This window comes from Diabrotica virgifera, chromosome 3 (genome assembly GCF_917563875.1).
Source record: "Diabrotica virgifera virgifera chromosome 3, PGI_DIABVI_V3a".
In the NCBI taxonomy this organism is placed as follows: domain Eukaryota; kingdom Metazoa; phylum Arthropoda; class Insecta; order Coleoptera; family Chrysomelidae; genus Diabrotica; species Diabrotica virgifera.
This window is the reverse complement of record NC_065445.1, coordinates 90,343,929-90,367,946: the sequence shown is the minus strand read 5'-3', so window position 1 is coordinate 90,367,946 and position 24,018 is coordinate 90,343,929. Positions and strand designations below refer to the sequence as shown.

At 34.8% G+C, this 24,018-nt stretch overlaps 2 protein-coding genes across 2 annotated transcripts in view; one reads left to right on the top strand and one right to left on the bottom strand.

Annotated features, from left to right (window-relative positions):
• Nucleotides 1-3,503, top strand: part of LOC126881909 (adenylyl cyclase-associated protein 1) — a 44,510-nt gene extending 41,007 nt beyond the window's left edge. The window contains exon 4 of the mRNA XM_050646635.1: nt 1,194-3,503. Coding sequence (XP_050502592.1) covers nt 1,194-1,427 — 234 coding nt within the window. The 3' untranslated portion in view covers nt 1,428-3,503. The remainder of the gene's footprint in view (nt 1-1,193) is intronic.
• An 11,277-nt stretch (nt 3,504-14,780) lies between these two features.
• On the bottom strand, nt 14,781-16,286 carry LOC126882538 (uncharacterized). The gene has a single exon (XM_050647505.1). The coding sequence runs from the start codon at nt 16,284-16,286 to the stop codon at nt 14,781-14,783; it is 1,506 nt and encodes a 501-aa protein (XP_050503462.1).
• Between the last annotated feature and the right edge of the window lie 7,732 nt (nt 16,287-24,018).

Here is a 24,018-nt window from a genome sequence, read left to right as displayed (position 1 = left end):
CTATTAACAACATAAGATAAATATGCAGATGACACCGTGATTATGGCAAGCTCTGCTGAACAACTCCAACTACTACTAAACAAAACAAACAATTTCTGTGAAGAATATGGACTAAAAATGAATATAAAAAAGACCAAATACATGATAATAACTAAGAAAACAAACATACAAACAAGCATACATTTGGGAAATGTACCGATAAATACAAATACCTAGGAACGTGGATTTCAGAGAAAAATGATCAAACAACAGAAATGAGGACCAGGATAGAAATAGCAAGAAATGCGTTTGTAAAAATGAAAACAGTTTTCTGCAACAGTTCTCTCGACCTTAGCTTAGAACTGAGAGTAAGAGCTTTGAGATGCTACGTGTTCTCGATACTACAATATTGACTTGAAAGCTGGACATTAAAGCAAGAACACATAAATAAGCTACAGTCATTTGAAATGTGGTGTTACAGAAGGATGCTTAGAATAGCATGGACACAGAGGAAAACGAACACGGAAGTACTGTGAGAAATGGGTAAAGAATGCGAAATAATAAACACAATAAAAATAAGAAAGTTACAATATCTGGGACACGTAATGAGGGGACCGCGGTATGAAATGCTAAGACTGATAATACAGGGAAAGATAAGAGGCAGATGGAGTATAGGAAGAAGGAGAGTGTCATGGTTAAAGAATTTAAGGGACTGGTTTAGATGCAGTTCTATAGAACTCTTTAGAGCAGCGGTGGATAGAGTAAAGATAGTGATGATGATATCCAACCTCCGATTAGGAGACGGCACTTGAAGAAGAAGAAGAAAGTTTATTGCCATATCACACTCATTATAAAACAACTGACATCTTTTTTTACTTCTCTCCTTTTACTTATTATTTTAACCGATTTCTGCAATGCAATAGCTGTGAATATCTGCTTCTACGTTTTCTGTCCTTATTTTATCTTCTATTTGCTAGGTCTGGATCTTTTAGCTTATGTATATTTATTTCTCCTTTTTTCGATCATTTTTTTTATTGGGAATTCAAAATGTAGTTAGAGTAAGATTTTTGAGTTTTGAGCTTGTACAGAACCTAGTTTATCTAGAAATTAGTTAATCTGGCTTGTAATCGTTGAACATAAAATATAGTGATCATCATGATGTTCAAAATCTCATTGAAGTATGTACATATATAATTTGGCTGATTTTATTTTAGGTATTGGGCAAAGTTCCTACCATTTCAATCGATAAGACTGACGGGTGCCAAGTATATTTGAGTCCGCAATCATTGGATGTTAACATAATTACTTCAAAATCATCAGAAATGAACGTACTGATACCAAAAGGAGACGGAGATTACACCGAAATTCCTGTACCGGAACAATTCAGAACAAGTGTGAACACCAAAAACAACACCCTTACAACCGTTGTAATCGAAAACAAGGGATAAATTGTTCGTGTTTAATATTTATGAACTACATTTACGTCTAACAAATTTTATAATTTTTATTTTTCAGTATTCGTATCTTCGGCTTTGAAATATTTATTTTTACGCTTAGCTAAGGATAAAAAGATTAGTGGTATTCATAGTATGTAAAGTTATAATTTTCCAGGGACTATGGAATTAGATTATTACAAAATATTTGTTGATATTGAAATAGAAAGGAACAATCAATAACAACGGTAGCATTTTCTTCAATTCTTTTATTACTCCTATAAATGTGCAACATTATGAAGGTAATCGAAGATCTACTTTTGTCATTTTTAATTGTTACTAACAGCATTCTTAATTTGAGTACTAAAAACCGTTGTAGTAATTTTTGCGATATTATTAAGGCTGATTCCTATGTACATAAAATTTGTTAGTAGTAAAGTATCTGTTTAGAATAAATGATATTTATAATATTAATAACTTAAGCAATTTCATACATTTATAATCGATTAGATGAGTTATTGTGAATATCTATTTAGAGCGAAAAATATGAATGTCACCAAAAAGCTGTAGTACTAATCTCAAAAATTTTTTGGAACCTTATGAATATGTGCAACAAAAACGCTGAAAGTGTCAACAGTATCATGTCATCCACACCAATCGTTTGTTAATTAGTATATAGGCTACAAAAATACTTTCAGAAGTATGTAAAAAAAAAAGATTTCTGAAAATTGGTTTCGTTGCAATTACTTTTCCGTAGAAAAACCGATACCACAAGTATTATTGGTACCTTTTATATAATTTCTTTTCATTAAAAAATTTTAGTTTACTTGAAACCAACATTTATGAATGTGCATTACACAAGATCAACAAATGGTACAGTTTGTTTAGGTGCTTAAGCTGATCTAGAGAGAGTAACTATATACTAAAAAATAAAGCGTTAGATCCCATTTAAAGTAGGTAACTTAATAGAATCTTCAGTTTCTTTTTTTTTCAGTGTGAAAACTGTTTGCTTATAAACGACTTAAGGTACTAGTACACTTAGAAGACCAAAAATATTTTTTTTTCAAGAATTTTTTTCTCGGAACCTTTACTAAAAATGAACATAAAACTTTTTACATATTAATATCTAACTCTTAGAGAGTACAAAAAAATATATCTTTTTTTCATTTATGCACGTACACTAATATTTTAGAGGGCGCAAAAGTCGAGGCCTCGAAAAATGATGGCGGACAGATAATCTCAGGATTGGGATATCTGAAACAAAAAAATCCTATTGCATTTGAAAAAGGAAGGTTTCTTACGTGACAATTTACCACAATTTGACCAAAAAATAAAAAATAAATATTTTTTAACCATGAAAAACTAAAGAGAAACGGGCGATTGTTTCAAAAAAAATTTTCAAATTTCCGTAAAATCTTTTTTTTGCGGAATTTTTCATTAACGGTGGTAAATTGTCACGTAAGAAACTTTCCTTTTTCAAATGCCGTACAATTTTTTTGTTTCAGGGATTCCAATCTTGAGATTAATTGTCCGCCATCGGAACTACTTTTTTCGAGACCTCGACTTTGGCGCCCTCTGCAATATTAGTGTACGTGCAAAAATGAAAAAAGATATATTTTTTCTATTCTATAAGAGTTAGATATTAATATGTAAAAAGTTTTATGTTCATTTTTAATAAATGTTCTGAGAAAAAAATCTTGAAAAATGCTTATTTTTGGTCTTCTAACGTGTACTAGAATTTAATAAAATTCAGCTGCAGCGATGGTGATGGTTTATGTCCAAAATCTGTTATAAATGTCATGTATTGAAACTTTTTCTTGTCACATCCAAAAGTTATACACCAACATTTTATTAAAATTTATTTATACTTAGGTAATGTTTTAATGTTTTTTTTTTAATAATTAAAAGCGAATTGATCAAGGAAAAGTTTAAATTTGTGTGATTGACTGTAATACATAAGTAGTATTTTCATGGGAGTGGATTCATGTTTCATATCACTGTCTTAATCTATATTTTATGCATATGCTTATTTTGCGCTATATATAACTTATCCTGCCATACATTGTGCTTTTAATAAATTATAATAGTAAATACTGCATTTTTATTTCATCTTTGGAAACAAATAAATTCAAAAAATAGTAAAATCCTTTGTAAAAGGTATATTTAAAATCTCTAAAAAGGGGTACATCACAATCACATAACTAGTTTTCGACTGGTTTACCAGTCATCATCAGTGCTTACGTGAAGTTTACATGCTAACCACTAAGATATAATTTACTAAAATATTAGGGTCAAAGCCCCGTAAAAGTAATCCGTTAAGGAAACATCAATTGAAAATACTGACTTAAGCGTGGATGTTTGAAATATTTGCTAATATGCCCCAGGTAACATCTGAGCTGTGATTTGACTTGTTCACATGGTGGAAGTGTAGCAGAAATTTCAAACATCCACGCTTACAGTTGAGTCCGCGAGTCTTTACCCGTGCGTCATCACTTAAAGCATACGAAATAAGTCGGAAATCTATTTCACGCAACAACAACTGACAGAAAGTGGCTACTGTTCCGATTACGGGTTTTATTATAAAATTTGACGTTATCAAATATATAGAATGTCAAATGTAAGTTTTGCTTCAAAATTTTTGCGCAGAATTACAGCTACATTTTAAGTAGCTTAATAAATTCTTTTATTATTATTGATTAATAAATAAATAAACAATTTATAAAAAAAATCCAATAACATATTTTATTTTTGTTATTTAAACATAACATAAAACATATGTAAAACATACCGAATCGTCTTTTTTTGTACCTATCTCTTTTCAATGCACTGAGTCTAGATGGTTCATAAAAATAACATGTGTTGTTACTTAATAACAAACGGCAGCTGGTTTGTCATGAGTTTCATGCATGGAAAAGAATGATGCTGGATAAAAAGTATGTGTTTTATCTCGCCAGGTATTAATGACGCACGGGTAAAGACTCGCGGACTCAACTGTAAGTTAGTATTTTCAATCGATGTTTCCTTAACGGATTACTTTTACAGGGCTTTGACCCTAATATTTTTGTAAATTATATCTTGGTGGTTAGCATGTAAACTTCACGTAAGCACTGATGATGCCTGGTAAACCAGTCGAAAACTAGTTTTGTGATGTAGCCCTTTTTAGGGATTTTAAATATACCTTTTATAAAGGATTTTACTATTTTTTGTATTACATGGTATACAGCCAACTACAGGAAAACTTTTTCCTTGTGGAAATAAATTCAATGTGACTATTAATTTACAGTATTGAAACGGTAGGCCTAGTTTTGTTTAAAACTCTAAAAATGACAGTTTATTTCACGTAACTATTGACTTTAGTTCTCTCTCTCTCTTCCATGGCGCTACAGCCCAAGTAGGGCTCTGGCCTGTCCCCGCATCCGCCTCCAAACATCTCTTTCCTTGGCTGCTCTCCTACAGTTATCTACACTTAAAGTCCTAATAAATGGACACAAGTTTTAAATACTTGGGCGCCAGGATGACAGCAGCTAATCTATTTCAGTGTACTGCAGACTGCAGTTATTTACATTCAGAGTTGTCAGTAAAAATGTAAAAACACAAAGATCTTATGCCTAAGCGTGATCCGTCGCGTAGTGATGTATGGAAGCTAGAAATTGACTTTATTCAGTAAGGATGAAGCTAGACGGCTCATGTTCGATCCCTGTACAGACACCAGACGGACATGTTTTTAAATTTAATTGAGCTGTCATCAACCACCAGTCTCAGCTAGGTAATAGGGCTTTTCATCGATTGTCATTTGTTTCCAGCTTCTGTCATAAGTTGTATAATACTAATATACACGGATTATACGACATATGACAGAAGCTGGAAACAAATGACTATAAATGAAAAGCCCTGTTAGTGGTTAGAGGTAATAGTTTTGACAAGAGCTATGACCTTGTAAATAACACGTAAACTTGTGTACTGCATCGGTATGACTCATAGCTCTTGTCAAAATCCATCACCTCTAACACTAAAACATGATCCAGAAAATTACTCGAATTGAAGATAAAAAAGGGCTTCCGAAAAAAAGCTGGGAAGCTGGAAGAGGAAAATCCTCAGAAAAATGTGTGAACCTATCAGAGATGGTGAAGTTTGAAGGTTAAGGAGAAACAGAAACTGCTGGTCACGTACAGAGAGCAGGGGAGGAAAGAACCACCAAGATAGTATTTCTGGGTAGTCCGAAAGAAAGAAAGTAGAGGAAGAATGTGACTCAAATGGATAACCTAAAGAGATTCTAAATCCGACGGTAGCATCCGCTAGCCAACAACAGGAAAAAAATGGAGAGATGTGAGACAACCCGTGGCCCTTCAAGGGCTGTAGCGCTACGGGGTAAGGTAAGGGGATAATAAGGTATTTTTCAAATTAATCCTGTTTCTAAATAATATCGTAGGCTACTGTTAATCTGTGAATGTTAACAAAAATAACCGTAATTACGGTTATTTTTGTTTCTTATGAAATCTAGTTTCTATGAACGAAATTGGTGATAAGACTTGATCCATATAGCTTCGATGGGGGCAAAAGCCTGATTGTTAAATGGGGACTGTTCCGTTATTCATTGATTTATTTGTTGTTGTAGTCTAAGAGCTAGTGAACCCTCCGACTAACGGTCTTCCTGTAAGGCTAGACATTTGTATAGTGATAATTCATAGCACACCAAGGCTAAAAACCGTGACCTGGCAGGCATCAGCCCTGCACGTGTATCTACCAGGTGAATCGAAAGGTGCATAGTTTAGGGGAAAAATAAAATTTCTCCTGAAAAGTTTAAATTTAAGTATGTGTTTGAGTAAGTCATTTAGAAGAAATGTGTACACTGCCAGGCGATTCTGAACAGCATAAGACCTTGCCAGGCGAGGGGAAAGATTAGGGGTTTTTCCTAAAAATATTTTTTTTGCATCGAACAAGTTTTTTTAGGTTTTTTGAATCATTCCAAACAGAAAAGGGCTTTAGTGATTTTTCTCTTAGGTTAATAGTTTTTGTTATATAAGCGATTAAAAATTTTGAAAATTGCGAAATCGGCCATTTTTAACCCTAAATCGGACATGTAACTAAAAATTTCAATGTTGCCAAGGTAGGTAGATATTCTTTAAACATTGATTGATGAAATGCCGAAGAGTTTTTTGCAATACAATATCGAAAACCCCTTTGTATTTTATTTGCTAATCAAGCGGGAGCGACACTGTAGTATAAGTGAGGACGTTTGAGTTTGCCTAAATTCATTATCTCGAGAATGGGTAAATTTGAAGAGAAATCCTCAGAAAGGTCGATTTTTATTCTTAAAATAGGACTTTTTGGCATATATATAATACTAGTGACGTCATCCATCTGGACGTGATGACGTAATCGATGATTTTTTTAAATGAGAGTAGGGGTTGTGTGATAGCTCATTTGAAAGGTTATTTAATTTTCTATTCAGTAATATTAACATAATTATTTATACAGGGTGTACAAAACATTTTTCAATTAAATTAATTTAGACAAAAAGAAGAAAAAAATTTTTTGTACAAATATATTTTTTTGTATAAATAATTATGTTAATCAAAAATGAATAACCATTTTCAATTTCGTTGCAAAACGAAAATACAGCCGAACCATATTCTAGTCCAATCAGAGAGTGCATCAAGCACCTCTACTGGTTTCGAAACTTATTAGTCTCTCATCAGGAGGCACATATGCTGCTCTCCCTGATCCAACCAAAACAAAACCCCAGCGTGCAGTCCCGGATTGCAACGAACGAAATGGCATAGATGCCCTAGCGGCAACTGCTACAACAAGACTAAGTTTTCACTCTAATGGCATATAAAACAACATAATGCTATTCTACACCCCACCAGAATGAAAACAATGGGAACCTTCTCTGGTTACACCTCCGGGGCTTCTACAATATGCAAGCCATGCGGATGCTGAGACTAAGGAAGATGAGGGAATTCTACAATTTACAATTCACGTCCCATCTACTCAGCGCGGTAAAGTTCCAACGAGAATGGTTCCCTTCGTACTCCAATCAGAGTAAATGTAATAGCATTATAGTGTAGAATAGCATTATGTTGTTTTATATGCCATTAGAGTGAAAACTTAGTCTTGTTGTAGCAGTTGCCGCTAGCGCATCTAGCCGTATGGCTTGCATATTGTAGAAGCCTCGGAGGTGTAACCAGAGAAGGTTCCCATTGTTTTCATTCTGGTGGGGTGTAGAATAGCATTATGTTGTTTTATATGCCATTAGAGTGAAAACTTAGTCTAATTATGTTAATGTTTATATTACTGAATAGAGAATTAAATAACCTTTCAAATGAGCTATCACACAACCCCTACTCTCATTTAAAAAGATCATCGATTACGTCATCACGCCCAGATGGATGACGTCACTAGTATTATATATATGCCAAAAAGTCCTAATTTAAAAATAAAAATCGACCTGTCTGAGGATTTCTCTTCAAATTTGTCTTATTACTTTGCATACTTAAATTTAAACTTTACAGGAGAAAGTTTATTTTTCCCCTAAACCATGCACCTTTCGATTCACCTGGTAGATACACGTGCAGGGCTGATGCCTGCCAGGTCATGGTTTTTTGCCTTGGTGTGCTATGAATTATCACTATACAAATTTCCAGCCATACAGGAAGACCGTTAGTCGGAGGGTTCACTAGCTCTTAGACTATTGGTGAAACCGGACCTAAGCTTAATTTCTTTTCGTTTAAGGTAAGCGATTGATGCTCTTGACTTATATACATTAACAGAGTGACATTGAACATAGACAGAGTGTCATATTGAGCTAAGTGGCGACACCATCTTTTTTTTTATCAGTGCTGTTTCAGTCTTACACATAGTAAAGCTGGACACTAGTTCTCCCCTACCCTACCTATACCCCCACTTAGTTTCTCGATACAATGTGCTAGAAAGAGATAGCGCGGAAGGTACGGTCAGTCTATGTTAATATACAGGGTGTCCCGAAAAGATTGGTCATTAATTGTACCACAGATTCTGGGGTCAAAAATAGGTTGATTAAACCTCACTTACTTATATACAATTAGTGCACACAAAGAAAGTTACAACCCTTTGAAGTTACAAAATGAAAATCGATTTTTTTTCATATATCGAAAACTCTTTAGAGGTTTTTTGTTGAAAATGGACATGTGGCATTCTTATGGCAGCAACATCTTAAAAAAAATTAAAGTGAAATTTGTGCACCCCATAAAAATTTTATGGGGGTTTTGTTCCTTTAAACCCAGTGGCGTAACAAACCCCGTCGGCCCCCCCCGCAGAATTGGAAATGGGGCCCCTTTAAAAAATTAATAAATGCGACTTGTGTAACAAAAACGTATGTGTTAGTGTATTCATGCACTGTTTATAACAACTTACATTTTTTATTTTTATTGATATAGAATAAAATTAACAAATATTAAGGGCGTAGGCACAAAATTTTGTGCCAATACTTTTTAAATGCATTCATTTTTTTTATCCTGAGAAAACTAGTAAGTATTTTTGAAAAATTTAAACGTAGAATGAAAGATTACATTATTACCCACATAACAATGATGTTCGTATCATGTTCTAAGCATATACTACCAACATTCGTCAGAGTATATTCTTTTTAGTATATGCGTAGTACAAGCATAGCATGTACCTTAAAAAACATTCTAAATTTCATGTTCTTTGCACATACTTTAAAGTATATTCTCGTACCGAATATACTGAGTACATTCGTGTACGTAGTAACTCGGAATATTCGTAAAAGTTTATTCTTAGAATGTACCTTTACCGAATATTCTTAGCACATACTTATAAGTACATTCTTAACACATACTTATAAGTAGATACTATTCTCAGAATATACTTTTACCGAATATTCTTAGCACATACTTATAAGTACATACTTAACACATACTTATAAGTAGATACTTTTAAAATATCTTAAAAATAATATATATGTATGTATAGGAAGAATAATGTTAGCCTATAGATTATCAACTTCGTTAAGAATAATTAATGAAATTTAAAAATTTATGTATGTAGGTACTATTAATTAAACTACCGAATTCATTATTTAAAATTGTTTTAATTGTATGGTAAAAATGTTTAAGAATTAATTGTATTAACGAAAAAGGAGAAATTGTCGTTTCGCTTTCATAACTGAAATGCATTTACTATTTTGATTAAGTTTATTGAGTATTCTTATGAAGAATTTTATTTTTACATGGAATTGACATTCAGGTAAGCTGTGTGGCTGAGCCAAAACCCACAACCGGCACAAACAAAGCGGAAACGACCGCTGCATACCTGCATAGGGGTTAGCGGGTAGGGGGTTGGGAACAAAGGAAAAATACAAAATATGAAAATAGTTACTGAATAGGCATTTGGCATTTGTGTCTACACTTAACACTAACAATGTCTATGCTGTGTTGTGAGGAAGACCAAGTATTTCAACCAGGAATAGGAACATGCATAATTAAACGTTTTATTTTGTTTGCGGTCAACTTACAAATAAAAAATTCATGTTGGTACTTCAATATTACTTAAATAGTAAGTATGTATATAGGTACATATAAGCAACATATAAATTTTAGTTATTTACATACATATGTTACATAATATTTATTTGGGTACGATAGGTATATGAATATGAATATATAAATTTATATATTCAGCATTTTTATTTTTATATGCACATAATAACTAAATATATATACCTACTTACCTATATAATATTGATATAACTAACTAAAATTTATATAATATTTTATATTTACTTTTTAAGTAATATTGTAGAATGTACTAACTACATTCTCATATATGTAATATGTAAATTTAGTAGAAAGTAGAACCTAGGATGAGATTCGGTGATGCTGAAAACATGCTTCTGAGCAATATAGCACTTCCTTGTAATATTCTTCCCATATACTAAAAAGTACATTCTTCCTATATACTAAAAGATGTGAGGTAGTACATTCTAAGTATATAAATAGAAGGTTTATAGCACCTTCTTAGAATATCCTAAAAAGTATATTCTTGGTATATACTGAGAAGAAGTGCGGTAGTACATTCTAAGTATATACATAGAACATTTAAGTACTGTAATGTAGTATATACTCAGTATGTGCTCTGCACATTCGCAATGGTAATTACGCATATTCTTAGTATATACTTTTTCTGAAAAGTATGTTCTATGAATCTACTAAGAACATGAAATTGTTATGTGGGTACCGAGGGCCGAAAGTTCCTGTAAACTTGTATAATGTTTAATTTAATAAGTTACAGTGGTGAAAAAAAAAAAGAGAAAATCTAGTATGATTTTTAATTTCAAATAAATATTGGTAATAATGTAATCTTTCATTCTGCGTTTAAACTAATATTTATTAGCTTTCTCAGGATTAAAAAAATGAATGCATTTAAAAAGCATTAGTACGCAATTTTGCGCCTATACTCTTTAAATGATTGCCTTATTACATAGTATTATTCTATGAGATCAATAACTTTCTTCTTGCACTACTATCAGCGACTATATCTACAATTTTATTGATATCTATCTGATGGGCAACTTCGTTTTCAATACTTATAAGCGCCAGAGAAGATAACCGTGCTTCTGACATTGCACTACGAAGAACTGCTTTTAAATAACACTGGGAAACAATTTGAAACTCAATTTCTGTTGAGTTAGATTTTTTAGCTGTTGTCACGTTGGGATGTCCACGAGTTACTTCACGCAAAGATCCCTGGTTCGAAATTAAATTATAGAAAATAACTTTCGATTACAGAAAATAACCCCTATTAAAAATACGCAAGTGTAGCTTAAAATAAAGTTTTTATTTGGATGTTATCCGAAGAATGTTACAAACTCGACTGACTTAAAAACATAATATCCAATATCTACACATTCCTTAAAACTGCAATACATTCTTATCATAGGTTTCAATCTCAAGTGGGCTGGCTAGTACGCCCATCATCCCTTCACCATAAAACAACGAAAAACAAACCATATGGCTCGCCGTATGTATAAAGCAGAAATATCTTTTAAACACGGACACTGCCATATTTTATAATGACTCGACATTCTCCCACCTTGGGGAATTTGACAAAATTTCTCAAAAAATACAGAGAGTCACGAAAAATTACAATAAAATATCAAATAAAGTGAAAAGTAAAATATATCAAAAACAAACAGAGTCATGAAAAAATCAAGTCAAGAAAATGTCACTTGAATCTTACAGGAGTTTTAACTACCCGGCCACTTCGCGTACATCTTTCATTTAAATCGGGTGCTCTACTTTTTGTCACTCCCGCACTTATTTCACTTGATTCTTCCTCGGCCTGGAGCTGACAACCGTTCTCGTGAGGCACTGTCTCTGGAGCCGCATCCCGTAGGGTAATACCCTGGATATTCTCGCCAGCAGTAACTGCCTCCACGACTTCCACTGGGTAAAGCCTTTGCAACGGTCTCAGAAGTTGGCCTTGTGCCGTCGCAAGACGAACTAATCGCACCTGATTATCTCTACCGGGTAAAAGTTCAATAACTTTTCCTAAAGGCCACTGAAGACGCTTGATGTTTTCGTTGCCTACTAAAACGACATCCCCGATAGACACTTTAGACACTTTCGTCTTCTTCGTTCCCGCTTTGAGTTGAGCCAGATATTCAGCACGAAATCTTTTTCGCAAATGACTTCTCAACTCTTGCAAACGGCGTATTTTGCGTGTGAGAGAATTCTGCTCTAGCAAATCACAATCCGGCAACTCGTAACTGACTTGCTCACGTAAAAACATACCTGGCGTCAACGCGGCGAACTCAGTAGGATCATCCGAAATATACGTCAATGGCCGCGAGTTGACTATACTCTCACAATCACACAACAATGTCAATAAGTCTTCATAATTGAGAGACGCTCGACCCAAAACTTTTCGCAAAAGTCCTTTCACAATACCTATTAATCGCTCCCAAAATCCACCCCACCATGCAGCTGTAGGGGGGTTGAAACGCCACTTAATACGTTGTGTAGAACTATATTCCGCGATCATGTTCCAGTCCAATTGCTTAAGCGCGTTCTCAAGTCCCGTAAAATTCGTTCCATTGTCACTATAAACCGTCCTCGGGCGTCCACGCCTGGCAACAAAGCGACGGAAAGCTTGAATAAATGCATTTGTTGACAAGGAGGTAACGAGTTCCAGATGAACTGCGCGATAAACGGCACAAGTGAACAAACAAATCCATGCCTTCTCGCCCGATTTCAAGTAAAGAGGCCCAGCTAAGTCCACCCCGGAAATCTCAAACACTGCAGCATCTCGAACTCTATCGGCCGGCAATGAAGGCGTTTGTACTTCGAACGATTTCCCATCTTGTCTCTTGCACACACCACATTCTTTTAAAATGGACCGCACAATCCGTCTACCCCCTAAAGTCCAATATTTTTCGCGGAGCAAACTAAGCAGTCCCTGTGTACCAACGTGACAAGAGTTTTTGTGTAAGCTGAAAATCAACTTGCGCACTATAAAATGTTCACCCGGAAGTAAGATAGGCAGACGAAAATCTTCCGTGTCAATTCTCTCGGTAACGCGAGTTTTTAAACGTATACGTCCAAATTCATCAACAAACGTGTTTAGCGAGGAAATTCGTTTCGTATCTGAACCGAACGCTTCTTTCTGCACTAACTTCAACACAAACATTTCGGCTTTGTCGATTTCCTCCGCGATCAATTCGCCTGTAAGTTTTCCATTTGAATTTCTCGTATTGTAACAAAATCGTAGCGTCCAAGCCATCATTCTTAACAGTTTTGTGTACTGAGAAAAGTAATGCAGGTGCCAATCGTCGGACGTCATATTCAATAGTGACGAAATGGCTTTTTTCTTTTTCTCAGTGCCGACTTCTTCTTCATCAACCTCTACTTTTTGTTGGGGCCAATAATTTTCGTTTCTGTACAACCATTCCGGGCCCTCCCACCATCGAGATTCGAACAATTGCCGAACACCACAGCCTCTTGATGGAAGATCGGCAGGGTTGAGAGAACCAGGCACATATTTCCAACACTCAGCATTGGCTAAATTTCTAATCTCCTGAACTCTATTAAAAACAAAAACAGACCAGTCATCCTTACGTTGAATCCAAGAAAGAACCGTAGTGGAATCACTCCAAAAATAAGACTCAACATGCTGAGAAAATTGTCTTTTGACTGACTGATAAAGTCTAGCACCAATAGTGGCTGCCAACAGTTCCAATCTAGGTATAGAAATCTTCTTCAAAGGAGCCACACGACTCTTAGCTGCTACAAGAAAAATCGAAACACCATCATTCCGAAGAACTCTCAAAAACACTACGGCTGCATAAGCTTTCTTACTTGCATCTGAAAAGGTGTGCAAACTCCAATGGTCAGCTTCAATGGGCCCAGCCTGGATCCAACGTGGAATCTCAATACTCGACAGTTCAGGAAGATGAGTAACCCATTGACAAAATTCCTCAGCCATGTCATTCTCGACTGGTGCATCCCATCCCAGGCGCTTTTCCCAAAGTTTCTGCAGCAACAGTTTAGGGAACAGAGATACTGGACAGGTAAAACCAATAGGGTCAAATATACTCTGAGCTACAGAAAGCACCAGTCTCTTAGTTATGGGTTCTTTTCCGACCACTCCCTGAAAAATTTCACCATTGATTTTTAGTGTGTCTCTTGAGGAGTCCCAGAGAAGACCAAGAACAGGGACAACTGTTTTTGTACTACCAGAAGACTCCCACCCTCTCATATCCATCTTAGCTTCCTCCATGATGGCAGTTGCTTCTGATACGAACTTTCTCAACTCATTCTTATCAGTAACACTAGTCACACAATTATCTACATAGAACCCAATCATAAGCCTTTCAATTGTATTTTTAGAGTACGGCATATCATTACAACACTTCTCCAGCGCCTTTATCAAATGAAATTCTATAGTAGCACCCAGAAGAAATGGACTACAGTTGACTCCAAAAACAACTCTCCTATGTCGAAATACAAATTCCTTTCCTTCATTGTTTACCCATAGGAACCTCAAAAAATCTCTGTCCTTCGAATGTACAGAAATTTGAAGAAAAGCCTTTCGAATATCCGACACAACACCTATTCTTTGTTGTCTGAACCGTAATAACACAGAAGGAATAAGTTCAATAAGATTAGGCCCTACCTCTAAACACTGGTTCAAAGAAGGACGACCCTGTTCATGAGATGATGCATCAAAGACTGGCCTAATTTTCGTGGTTTCGCTAGTATTTTTAATAACGGGCCTGTGAGGCAAATAGTGCACACAATTATTCTCTTCCGGGTTATTTACTATTTCGATCACACCCTCGTTCAACCACTCATTGAATATTAAATTATACTATTCAAACAAATTGGACTTTTTCAACTTATTTAAAGTAGTATCTAACCTTCTTCTAGCGACAACTAAATTATCTGAAATTAAAGGATGCTTGTTCAACCAAGGTAACATAACCTCATACCTACCTTCGTTGTCACATCGGATAGTCTCATAGAAAAAATTCTTAGTCTCCTTGGCCGCCACCTCTCGTGTCAATTTTTCTACAGGATCGGTTATCCCAATAATATCAAGCTCACAGAGTTTCGCCACAGAAGAACTATCAACAAACAACGCAATCGACATCATAGATGTGCTGAAATTAGAAGCAACCGCCGGCACCTTGCCCATAAGAGTCCAACCTAACAAAGTTTCAACTGCTACAAGACCACACTGTAACTGATATTTCCTCCCTGTATACAATTTGCCTACAACATCAGCTCCTAACAAAATCTCAATTGGTGCTATATGTCCGACATCGCTGAGCGAAATATTCATGTCACTAAGTTCCTCAACCCAAGGGCCGTGATAAACAGGAGAGACATCTGCACAAATTTTTGGTTGATCTAAGGCATCAAATGAACAAGAGTAAGCTCCTTCACTCGCAGTTACCTTGTATAATTTATGTCGTTGTTCAGAAGTACTTTTACCGCCAAATAACGTATGTACGATACTTTCCGTTCCTTTAGCAGAAAAACCCATTTCTTGTGCGGTACGCTGTAAAATATATGTTCTCTGCGATCCAGTGTCAATAAGTGCCCTTACTTGTTTAGTACCATGTGCACTTCTTATGTTTACTCGCAGAGTTTGTAAAAAAACCTGTGTATTATTCAAATTCGCAAGCGTCTGATCCTCAGTCCTATTTTCTTCCGAGCGGCTGATACTTGAGGTCGATGTATCAATTTTGTTAACAGGTAAATCAGGACACATCAAAACAACATGAGATTTACAACACAAAATAAAATTCAAACGTGCTCTACAGTTCTTCGAAGAATGTCGAACCTTCAAACATCGAAAACAGGCTTTCTTCTCTGACAATGTTCGTCGTTTCTGTTCCATAGACAATTTTTGTGCTTTAAAACAATTGATACTGTCATGCTGTCCTTCGCAAAAAATACACCTGTCAACCTCATAATTTACCAACCCAGCAGCGGTCGCTGATGGCTGATCAGTTCCTTGCTTCGGTGATTTTATATTCTTCTTTTCAACAAGGTTATTGGATTTATATTTATTTTCAGTCGATAAACCAAAACCTTCTGTTGCTAAATTAATTTTTTGTTCATTTTGAACTTCATTTTGTAGAAAACTCATTAGCCCACTTAATCTTGTCTCCAAAGTTGAAACTTCTGCAGATTCTTCGACATTGTGCATGGATACGGAACCAGAAGGCCTTAAAAACTGTGAAGATCTATGCCATAGTCTGATCATATCCTCCGGTAAAAATGACTCAATAAGGGGATACAATATTGCCGCATATTTGTCAGCAGTTATGCCTAAGGTCTCAAGTGAACGAAGTTGACTCTCTATCATATCATATAGTGCAGAAACATTACAAGAACTACTAGAAACTCGACTCAAAATTAACTTTAAGAGTTCCCTAATATATACTTCAATCTGGAGATCCTCTCTGCCAAACCTAGACTTCAAACTCTTTATAATTTTTGAGTAATTATGGCTACTGCAGAGGAAAACTCTCCACTAAACGTCTGGCCTTACTACCGTCTACAGTGGCTTGTCTCAAAAATAAGCTATTTTGTCGTTTAAATCAATCGATGGATCATCATGCACTACTCTGAAATGCGACCAAAATGGAACCCAATCTATCAAGTCCCCAGAATATTTCTTGAATTCGATTGGAGGTAATTTAAAACTGCGCTTACCTTTTAGTGATGACTCTGAACTTACTAAACTGGGTCTGTCTTCAAATTTGTACTTCAGTTCATAGTAGCGTGTGCTGTATCTATCCTTTGCCTCCATCTCACTGATTAATTCTGCTTCGGAAGCCTTTTCGACCATAGCTTCAAATACCGCACTTTCCACGACACAAAGCTCATTGTACTTAACTTGTAAAAGTTCCCACTGTACACTAATTTGTTGCCAGGGTCGAGTGTCCACCGTTTCAGATAACAAATTGTCCAAAACATTAGCAGCTGTCGTAAAAGCAGTACGAAGCACTGTTCGGCGTTTTGTTTCTAATTCTAATGCCATATTTCTCGCTTACAAGGGTAACAACTTCGGGCGAGCCTCACGACAAACGAATTTATTCGCCGGAAAAAGTTTACACTCAAATAAGCGGAAACAACAACTAACTTTTAAGCACACCCGTATATATCTAAGTCCTTATCGCGGTCGCCAAAATGTCACGTATTACAGAAAATTACCCCTATTAAAAATACGCAAGTGTAGCTTAAAATAAAGTTTTTATTTGGATGTTATCCGAAGAATGTTACAAACTCGACTGACTTAAAAACATAATATCCAATATCTACACATTCCTTAAAACTGCAATACATTCTTATCATAGGTTTCAATCTCAAGTGGGCTGGCTAGTACGCCCATCATCCCTTCACCATAAAACAACGAAAAACAAACCATATGGCTCGCCGTATGTATAAAGCAGAAATATCTTTTAAACACGGACACTGCCATATTTTATAATGACTCGACAGCTGTTTTATATAGAATTAGGCATGCTGGTTTCAAAACTGTTTTTAGTTTTCTTCTATCACGTCACGTTCGTTTTCTATGTGGGTAGGGGAATGACGCGCTGATAACTGCAACTGGTCTAGACTTGCCTGTTCCTGTTACGTCTGTTATACTCAGTTATACTATGGTGAAACGTTGTGTGTCGGTTAGCAGTATTTAGTATTTTGTTACTGAAGTGTATAGAACTACTTAGAGTGTTTAAACTGAAACGTTTCCTTATGGCTACCTCTGCTCCTATACGTCGGTAAGTGCGAAAACAGCCCCTATTCGTTTTGTTATATATGTGGCCGTTTTACCATTCTGTCAAAGGACAAACATCAGTACATTTGTCAGACAAGTAATTTTGCCTATTTTAAAGTGAAACTTGGTGATCAAGATAAAGCATGGGCACCTCATAAAGTGAGACTCAATGGGCACCTCAGTTTAAAAAGTTGACGTGATAGACAAAATCTGAGGTTATTCACAGATTTAGACGCTAAAACACATGTTCACTATGGTCTAGTGAAAAACAAGTGTCAGATCTAACTCAATAAAAAATGTGTTTCCAAGTGTAATTTAAGTTTAGAAAAAGATCTCTCTGAACTAGCAGTCGTGACGGGTAAAGTTGAAAACAAGGTATACGCATGATACACTTCTGGTATGCAAGTACTCGTGCAATGAAAAACTATAAGAATAATTTAGGCTGCATCATAAATAGAGTTCGCCGATTCCAACTGTGTCCTTAATGATTTTCTAACAAATTGCAGTTGCTCCAAAAACCAATTATTTAAATCGGATGGGTACACAGCAACTAATTTACTGGCTTCTGCAAAAACTTCTGGATCCGATTTGAAAAGATATCCTTTTCTAGGATCTAAGACTTTAAAATCGTTGTTCACTTTGTACATACTTATAAAGCCAGCTTGAATTTGTTCAATCACTACATCGAAATTTCTGAAAAACACGGCTACTCTATAATATAATATTATATTTCTTCACAGTTTGAGATGCGTTGACGATGTAATACTTCATCAAACTCTACCAAACCTTTTGATTTTAAACGTCCAGGGAAAGCCACAATTTTAGTAAAATATTTGAATTTTTGTAAAAATGACGTACAGTTTTTCCTAAAGATTTGACAAAAAAATCTTTACAGTTATGTAAAAGTATTACATACTTTATTTTGTAAAATAGATTGGAAGACAAATTCAAACTGTTCCATTTTTACTTTTTAAATTATTAGCTGTTATTCTCTACTCACGATCTGTGGTCGTTAATAGTATTAGTTTAGAACAGTGTTTCTCAACCGCCGGTCCATGGACCGGCGCCGGTCCGTGGAAAAATTTTGCCGGTCCGCGAAAATATGTTGCATTTCCGCGAATTTCGCGCTCAGATACAGTGACATCCAACAGAAAAAGTGCGTTGGCCTGTGCACTGATGGAGCAGCTAATATGGCAGGAAAGCACTGTGGTGTTGCTAAAAAATTCAAGAAGTTTCGTCCACAGATCTCATAATTACACATTGTGTCATACATCGTCAACATTTAGCAACGAGAAATATGTCACCAGAACTAAATGATGTTCTTTTGCGAATTTATAAAAATCGTGAATTTTACGTGAATAGCGATTTAAATTCAAGATTACCCCCTCTGTGGCTCAGTGGTAAGAGCGCCTACCTTTGGATCGAAAGGTCCGAATGGTCGTGAGTTCGAATCTCACCAGGGTCAGAGATTTTTCGTTTATTATAAATTAATAAATGAAAATAGTTTCTGTCCTTGTGGGATCGGTACTCACCGGAGGGACTGCAGACGTTCGGATACAATTAGCGTCTCTTTGCAAAGACAATCGACGTCGACTTTGCAAAGTAACAAGACACTTACTCAACACACACACTACACATGACACTGGGTACCTGACCCGACTGCAAAAATTCACCGTACCTACTATGCCAATGGCCATTAGTTGTTGTCGAGGCATTAGCTAAATAAAAAAAATTCAAGATTATTTGCAATACTTTGCCAAGAAGTAAAGGCAGAACATTAGGTACTTCTAACTACAACTAATAACTATTATACTTCATGCTGAAGTAAGATGGTTGTCTCGGGGAAAAGTATAGACAAAACTATTTGAATTAGGTACGAACAGAAGTGAAAATATTTTTAAATGAAAAAAATCTTAAATATCGAATTATTTTTCCGTTACAGAATGGGTCGCAAAACTGGCCTACCTGAGTGACATATTTTCTTACGTTAATGATTTAAATTTAAGTCTTCAGGGTAGTACAACAAAAATATTTAATTTGAACAGCAAAATAGATGCATTTAAGAAAAAATTAAGTGTTGGTTAACGCAAGTTAAACAAAATAATTGTCTAATATTCTCTGCTTACTTAGATTTCCTAAATACCAAAAAAGAATTAAATTATATAAAACTTAATGCAGCAATTTGTATCCATTTACAAGCATTGTATGATGGGTTTGAAAAGTATTTTCCCACAGACATGTGTACCTACTTGAGAGTAATTTATGGATAACAAATCCTTTCATAGAATATGAAAATCTTCAATTAAACAATGAAGGGAAACAACATATTTTAAAATTGGGCTCTGATTTGACGGTAAAGGTAAATTTTCGACAATGACTTTCAATGAATTTTGGATCAGAATGAAAGAATATCCCAGTCTTCACAACCAGGCTATCAAGATGTTGCTCCCTTTTGCCACAACATATTTATGTGAAGCGGGATTTTCGACAATAACGACAACTAAAAACAAAGCGCGGAATCGGTTGTCGATAAACACGTGACTTCGATTAGCACTTTACCACCAAGCACCAATTTACAACCCGAAATTGACACTGTTATACAGAAGGAACAGACAATCCCATTAAACTGTTAAAAATTTTGTGAAAATAGTTTTTTTGTAATTTTAGTTTTCAATAATAATTTATTAAACATGTAGGTAATGCATATTTGAAAAAATGATTGGTCCGCTAAAAATTATTCTAAGTATTACCGGTCCCTGATAAATGCCATCCCTTCTTTGTGAACACACACCGTCCCTGATAAGGAAAAGGTTGAGAAACACTGGTTTAGAAAGTTTTTAAAATTGTCATGTAGTTCTGCTTTATACCGAGAACAGGTAGAAATCTGGATGACTACCTAGTCACCGATAACGTTTTTAGAGTAACCGATTTTAGGTTGGACTCTTTTCTGCATTGTTTGCTAAATCGAATTTAGGAAGGTTTTTGAAGATTTCCTGGCACTGCTTAAAAAGTTGCGTATGAATGCGTAAAATAACATATCAGTAACACATTTTTACATATTATATTAGACGACAAGATGGGGCCCCCTCGCAAGCTTCATGCTGCGGGGGCCTCTGTTACGCCCCTGTTTAAACCCCCCAAACTTTTGTGTACGTTCCAATTAAATTATTATTGTAGCACCATTAATTAAACACCATGTTTTTAAAACTTTTTTGCCTCTTAGTACTTTTTCGATAAGCCAGTGTTTATCGACATATTTTGAATATTTGTCGAATCAACCACATATTTGTATATGATTAAGTACGATTATAGAGACCTGTTAATAATCTGAAAATTTATTTATAATTTACATTTTTAGGTATATTTTGAAAAAAAGCCACATCTCGATAAAAGGTGACTTGTCAAAAAAATACTAAGAGGCAAAAAATTTTTAAAAACACTGTGTTTAACTAACGGTATCACAATAATAGTTTAATTGGAACGTACACAAACATTTGGGGGGTTTATAGGAACAAAATCCCCATAAAATTTTTATGTAAATATATTAAAAAAGAAGCCGCATCTCGATAAAAACTGGCTTATCGAAAAAATACTACGAGGCAAAAAGTTTTAGAAACGTTGTGTTTAACTAATGGTACCACAATAATGAATTAATTGGAACGTACACAAAAGTTTGGGGGGTTTAAGGGAACAAAACCCCCATAAAATTTGTATGGGGTGGACAAACTTCACTATAATTTTGTTTTAAGATGTTCCTGCCATATGAATGATACATTTTCATTTTGTAATTTCAAAGGGCTGTAACTTTTTTTGTGAGCACATTTGTACTAAGTTAAGTTAGATTCAATCGAACTATTTTTGACCCGAGAATGTGTGGTATAATTTATGACCAATCTTTTCGGGACACCCTGTATAAGTCTATGCTTTAATTTTTAAGAGCAGACTTTGACGCCAAATGCGTGACTTATAAAAAGACTAACGTGCAACATTTACTCCTTCTACGGCAAAGTTTTTTTCATGGTTTATCCTAAAAGTTTGTTGGACATGTGTACGTTTTCTCGGGAACCAAACTGCTGTTGTATAATCGAGCTAGTTCTCTGCGTTATTCTTTCTTTTTATATATCTTTTGGCATGAAAGAAGTGATTACAGGAATGTTACACTCAATAGGCACCATCCTACTTCTTGACTGACGTCCATATTGCGTTATCAAGCTTATTGAAGTAAGTTCTCATTGACTTGTTTTTTGTTAAATAATTCAAATATATGTACTTTATGAATATATTCTATAGATAATATCTTATAGTCTTATAGTAGGTAACACTAGTAGGTAGGTTTCAAAGATTGTCATGTTGTAATATCAAACATTTTTTCATAATTGAAGAAACACTCATAAACATTAACATGGCGAAAATGCTGAACATTATACACTAAATAAATAAAGCATCTCGAGTGCTCTTCTTTTATAATAGTACTATAATTATATTACACCAAATTGTGTAGTTTCAATTGGCTTCTCACATTTGTGATATATGCGTGATAGGCTAATATACAGTTGAGTCGAGGATTCTTTACCCGAGCGTCATCATTTAAAGCATACGAAATAAGTCGGAATTTTACTAAACGCAACAGCAAGTGACAGAAAGTGGGTACTGCCCCAATCACGGGTTACATTATAAAATTTGACGTTATCAAATAAATATGTCAAATGTAAGTTGCTTTAAAATTTTGGTGTAGAATTACAGCTACATTAGCTTAATAAATTCTTTTAATATTAATATCATTAGTGATTAATAAATAAATAAACATTTTATAAAGACATTCAATAACATATTTCGTTTTTGTCATTTTATTCACTTTCACGGAAACTTAAACACAAGCATTCCTTAACTGTGTGAATGAGGTTAACTTTGTATGTTGTAAAAATTAAAGACAAAATAAAATACACTTACCATAAAATTTCAAACTCCAATACAAAATTAGTTGTGAAAACAACTGTTTTAGGAATATAAAAAACTTCAAAATGCAAAAATTCGATAAAAAAAAACAGCAAAAAATTCAACAGACTGACAGCCACAAAAGTAAACAAACCAGAAGCGTCACAAATTGTACTTGAAAACATCCCCAAGCGTCTTTTTTTGTACGTATTTCTTTTCAATGTACTGAAGTCTAGAGCGTTCATAAAAATAACATGTGTTTTTACCTAATAACAGGCGGTAGCTGGTTTGTCCTTAGTTTTATGCGTGATCGAGAATGATGCTAGATAAAAAGTATGTGTTTTATTTAATGAACTGTCAACACGGATGGAATGGGCAAGAAGTGAATTTAATGCGGCCAGGATGAGAGTCTAGTCAGGGAAGGATAGGATAATCGCCATCTTTCGTAAACAAAAAAATTGATAGTGGTAGTCAGGGTTGCCAGCTTAGGGTATTTTCCCATAATTTTGGAGTAATTTGAAAGCGTCTATATGAATTTTTCTAAGCAGAAATGGTTGGGGAGGGACAATTATGAGAGATTTTAAGGGATCATGGTAAATTAAATTTGCGTATATACATAGAACTGTATATTTATTATACTCACATACAGGATGTCCCGGAAAATAGTGCGTTCCTTAAAGGTCTACGCAGAGGGCACCATGTAGAACAAAAAACTCTTATAACATTTTTTTCTAAATGCAACCGTTTGACCAAAAAATTAAAATACATTTTGGTACGCAAATTTACCTCTGGCAACTATGTGAGGTACGAAAATTTAAACGTAGACAGTCCCATGTGTTTAGTAAACAGATAGTTTGGAAGAATTCTGTTTAGTGTCAGTGCCGAAAATGTTTTCAAATCGTGTGTTCTTGAGTACCTATTATGTTATGTTGATTATTTATGCCAGATCACTAAATGGAGTAATGGAGAGACATACTATAATTTCTTTCAAAAAGTTTTAGGTACCGGTATTTCTCGTCGCGTGTGTTCGTGAAAGTGGGTTACTTTGAACATTTATTAGTAGGTATAATAATTATTTCCCAGTAAGTACAACTTAATTATTTTAGTTCACAAGTAAACAAATTAGGGACCGATTCGTTATCTGGTGTATTTAATTTCCACTGTAAACTATGTAACTCAGTTACAGCCCTCAGCATTCAACACATTTAAAGCATATTAAATACATAATTTACTAGTTGAGTTAAAAAATGTGTTTTTATGTTAAAAGATGTACATACAATTCGTTTAAAATTATGCAATAGGTATTTCAATACATTCCAAAAAAAATTATAGTAAACAAAATAGTAAATACATAAGTACTATTAGGTTGGATTATTTTAAA

Excerpts from the sequence above, each read along its gene's own strand:
- LOC126882538 (XM_050647505.1), bottom strand. The coding sequence starts at position 16,286 with ATGATAGAGAGTCAACTTCGTTCACTTGAGACCTTAGGCATAACTGCT.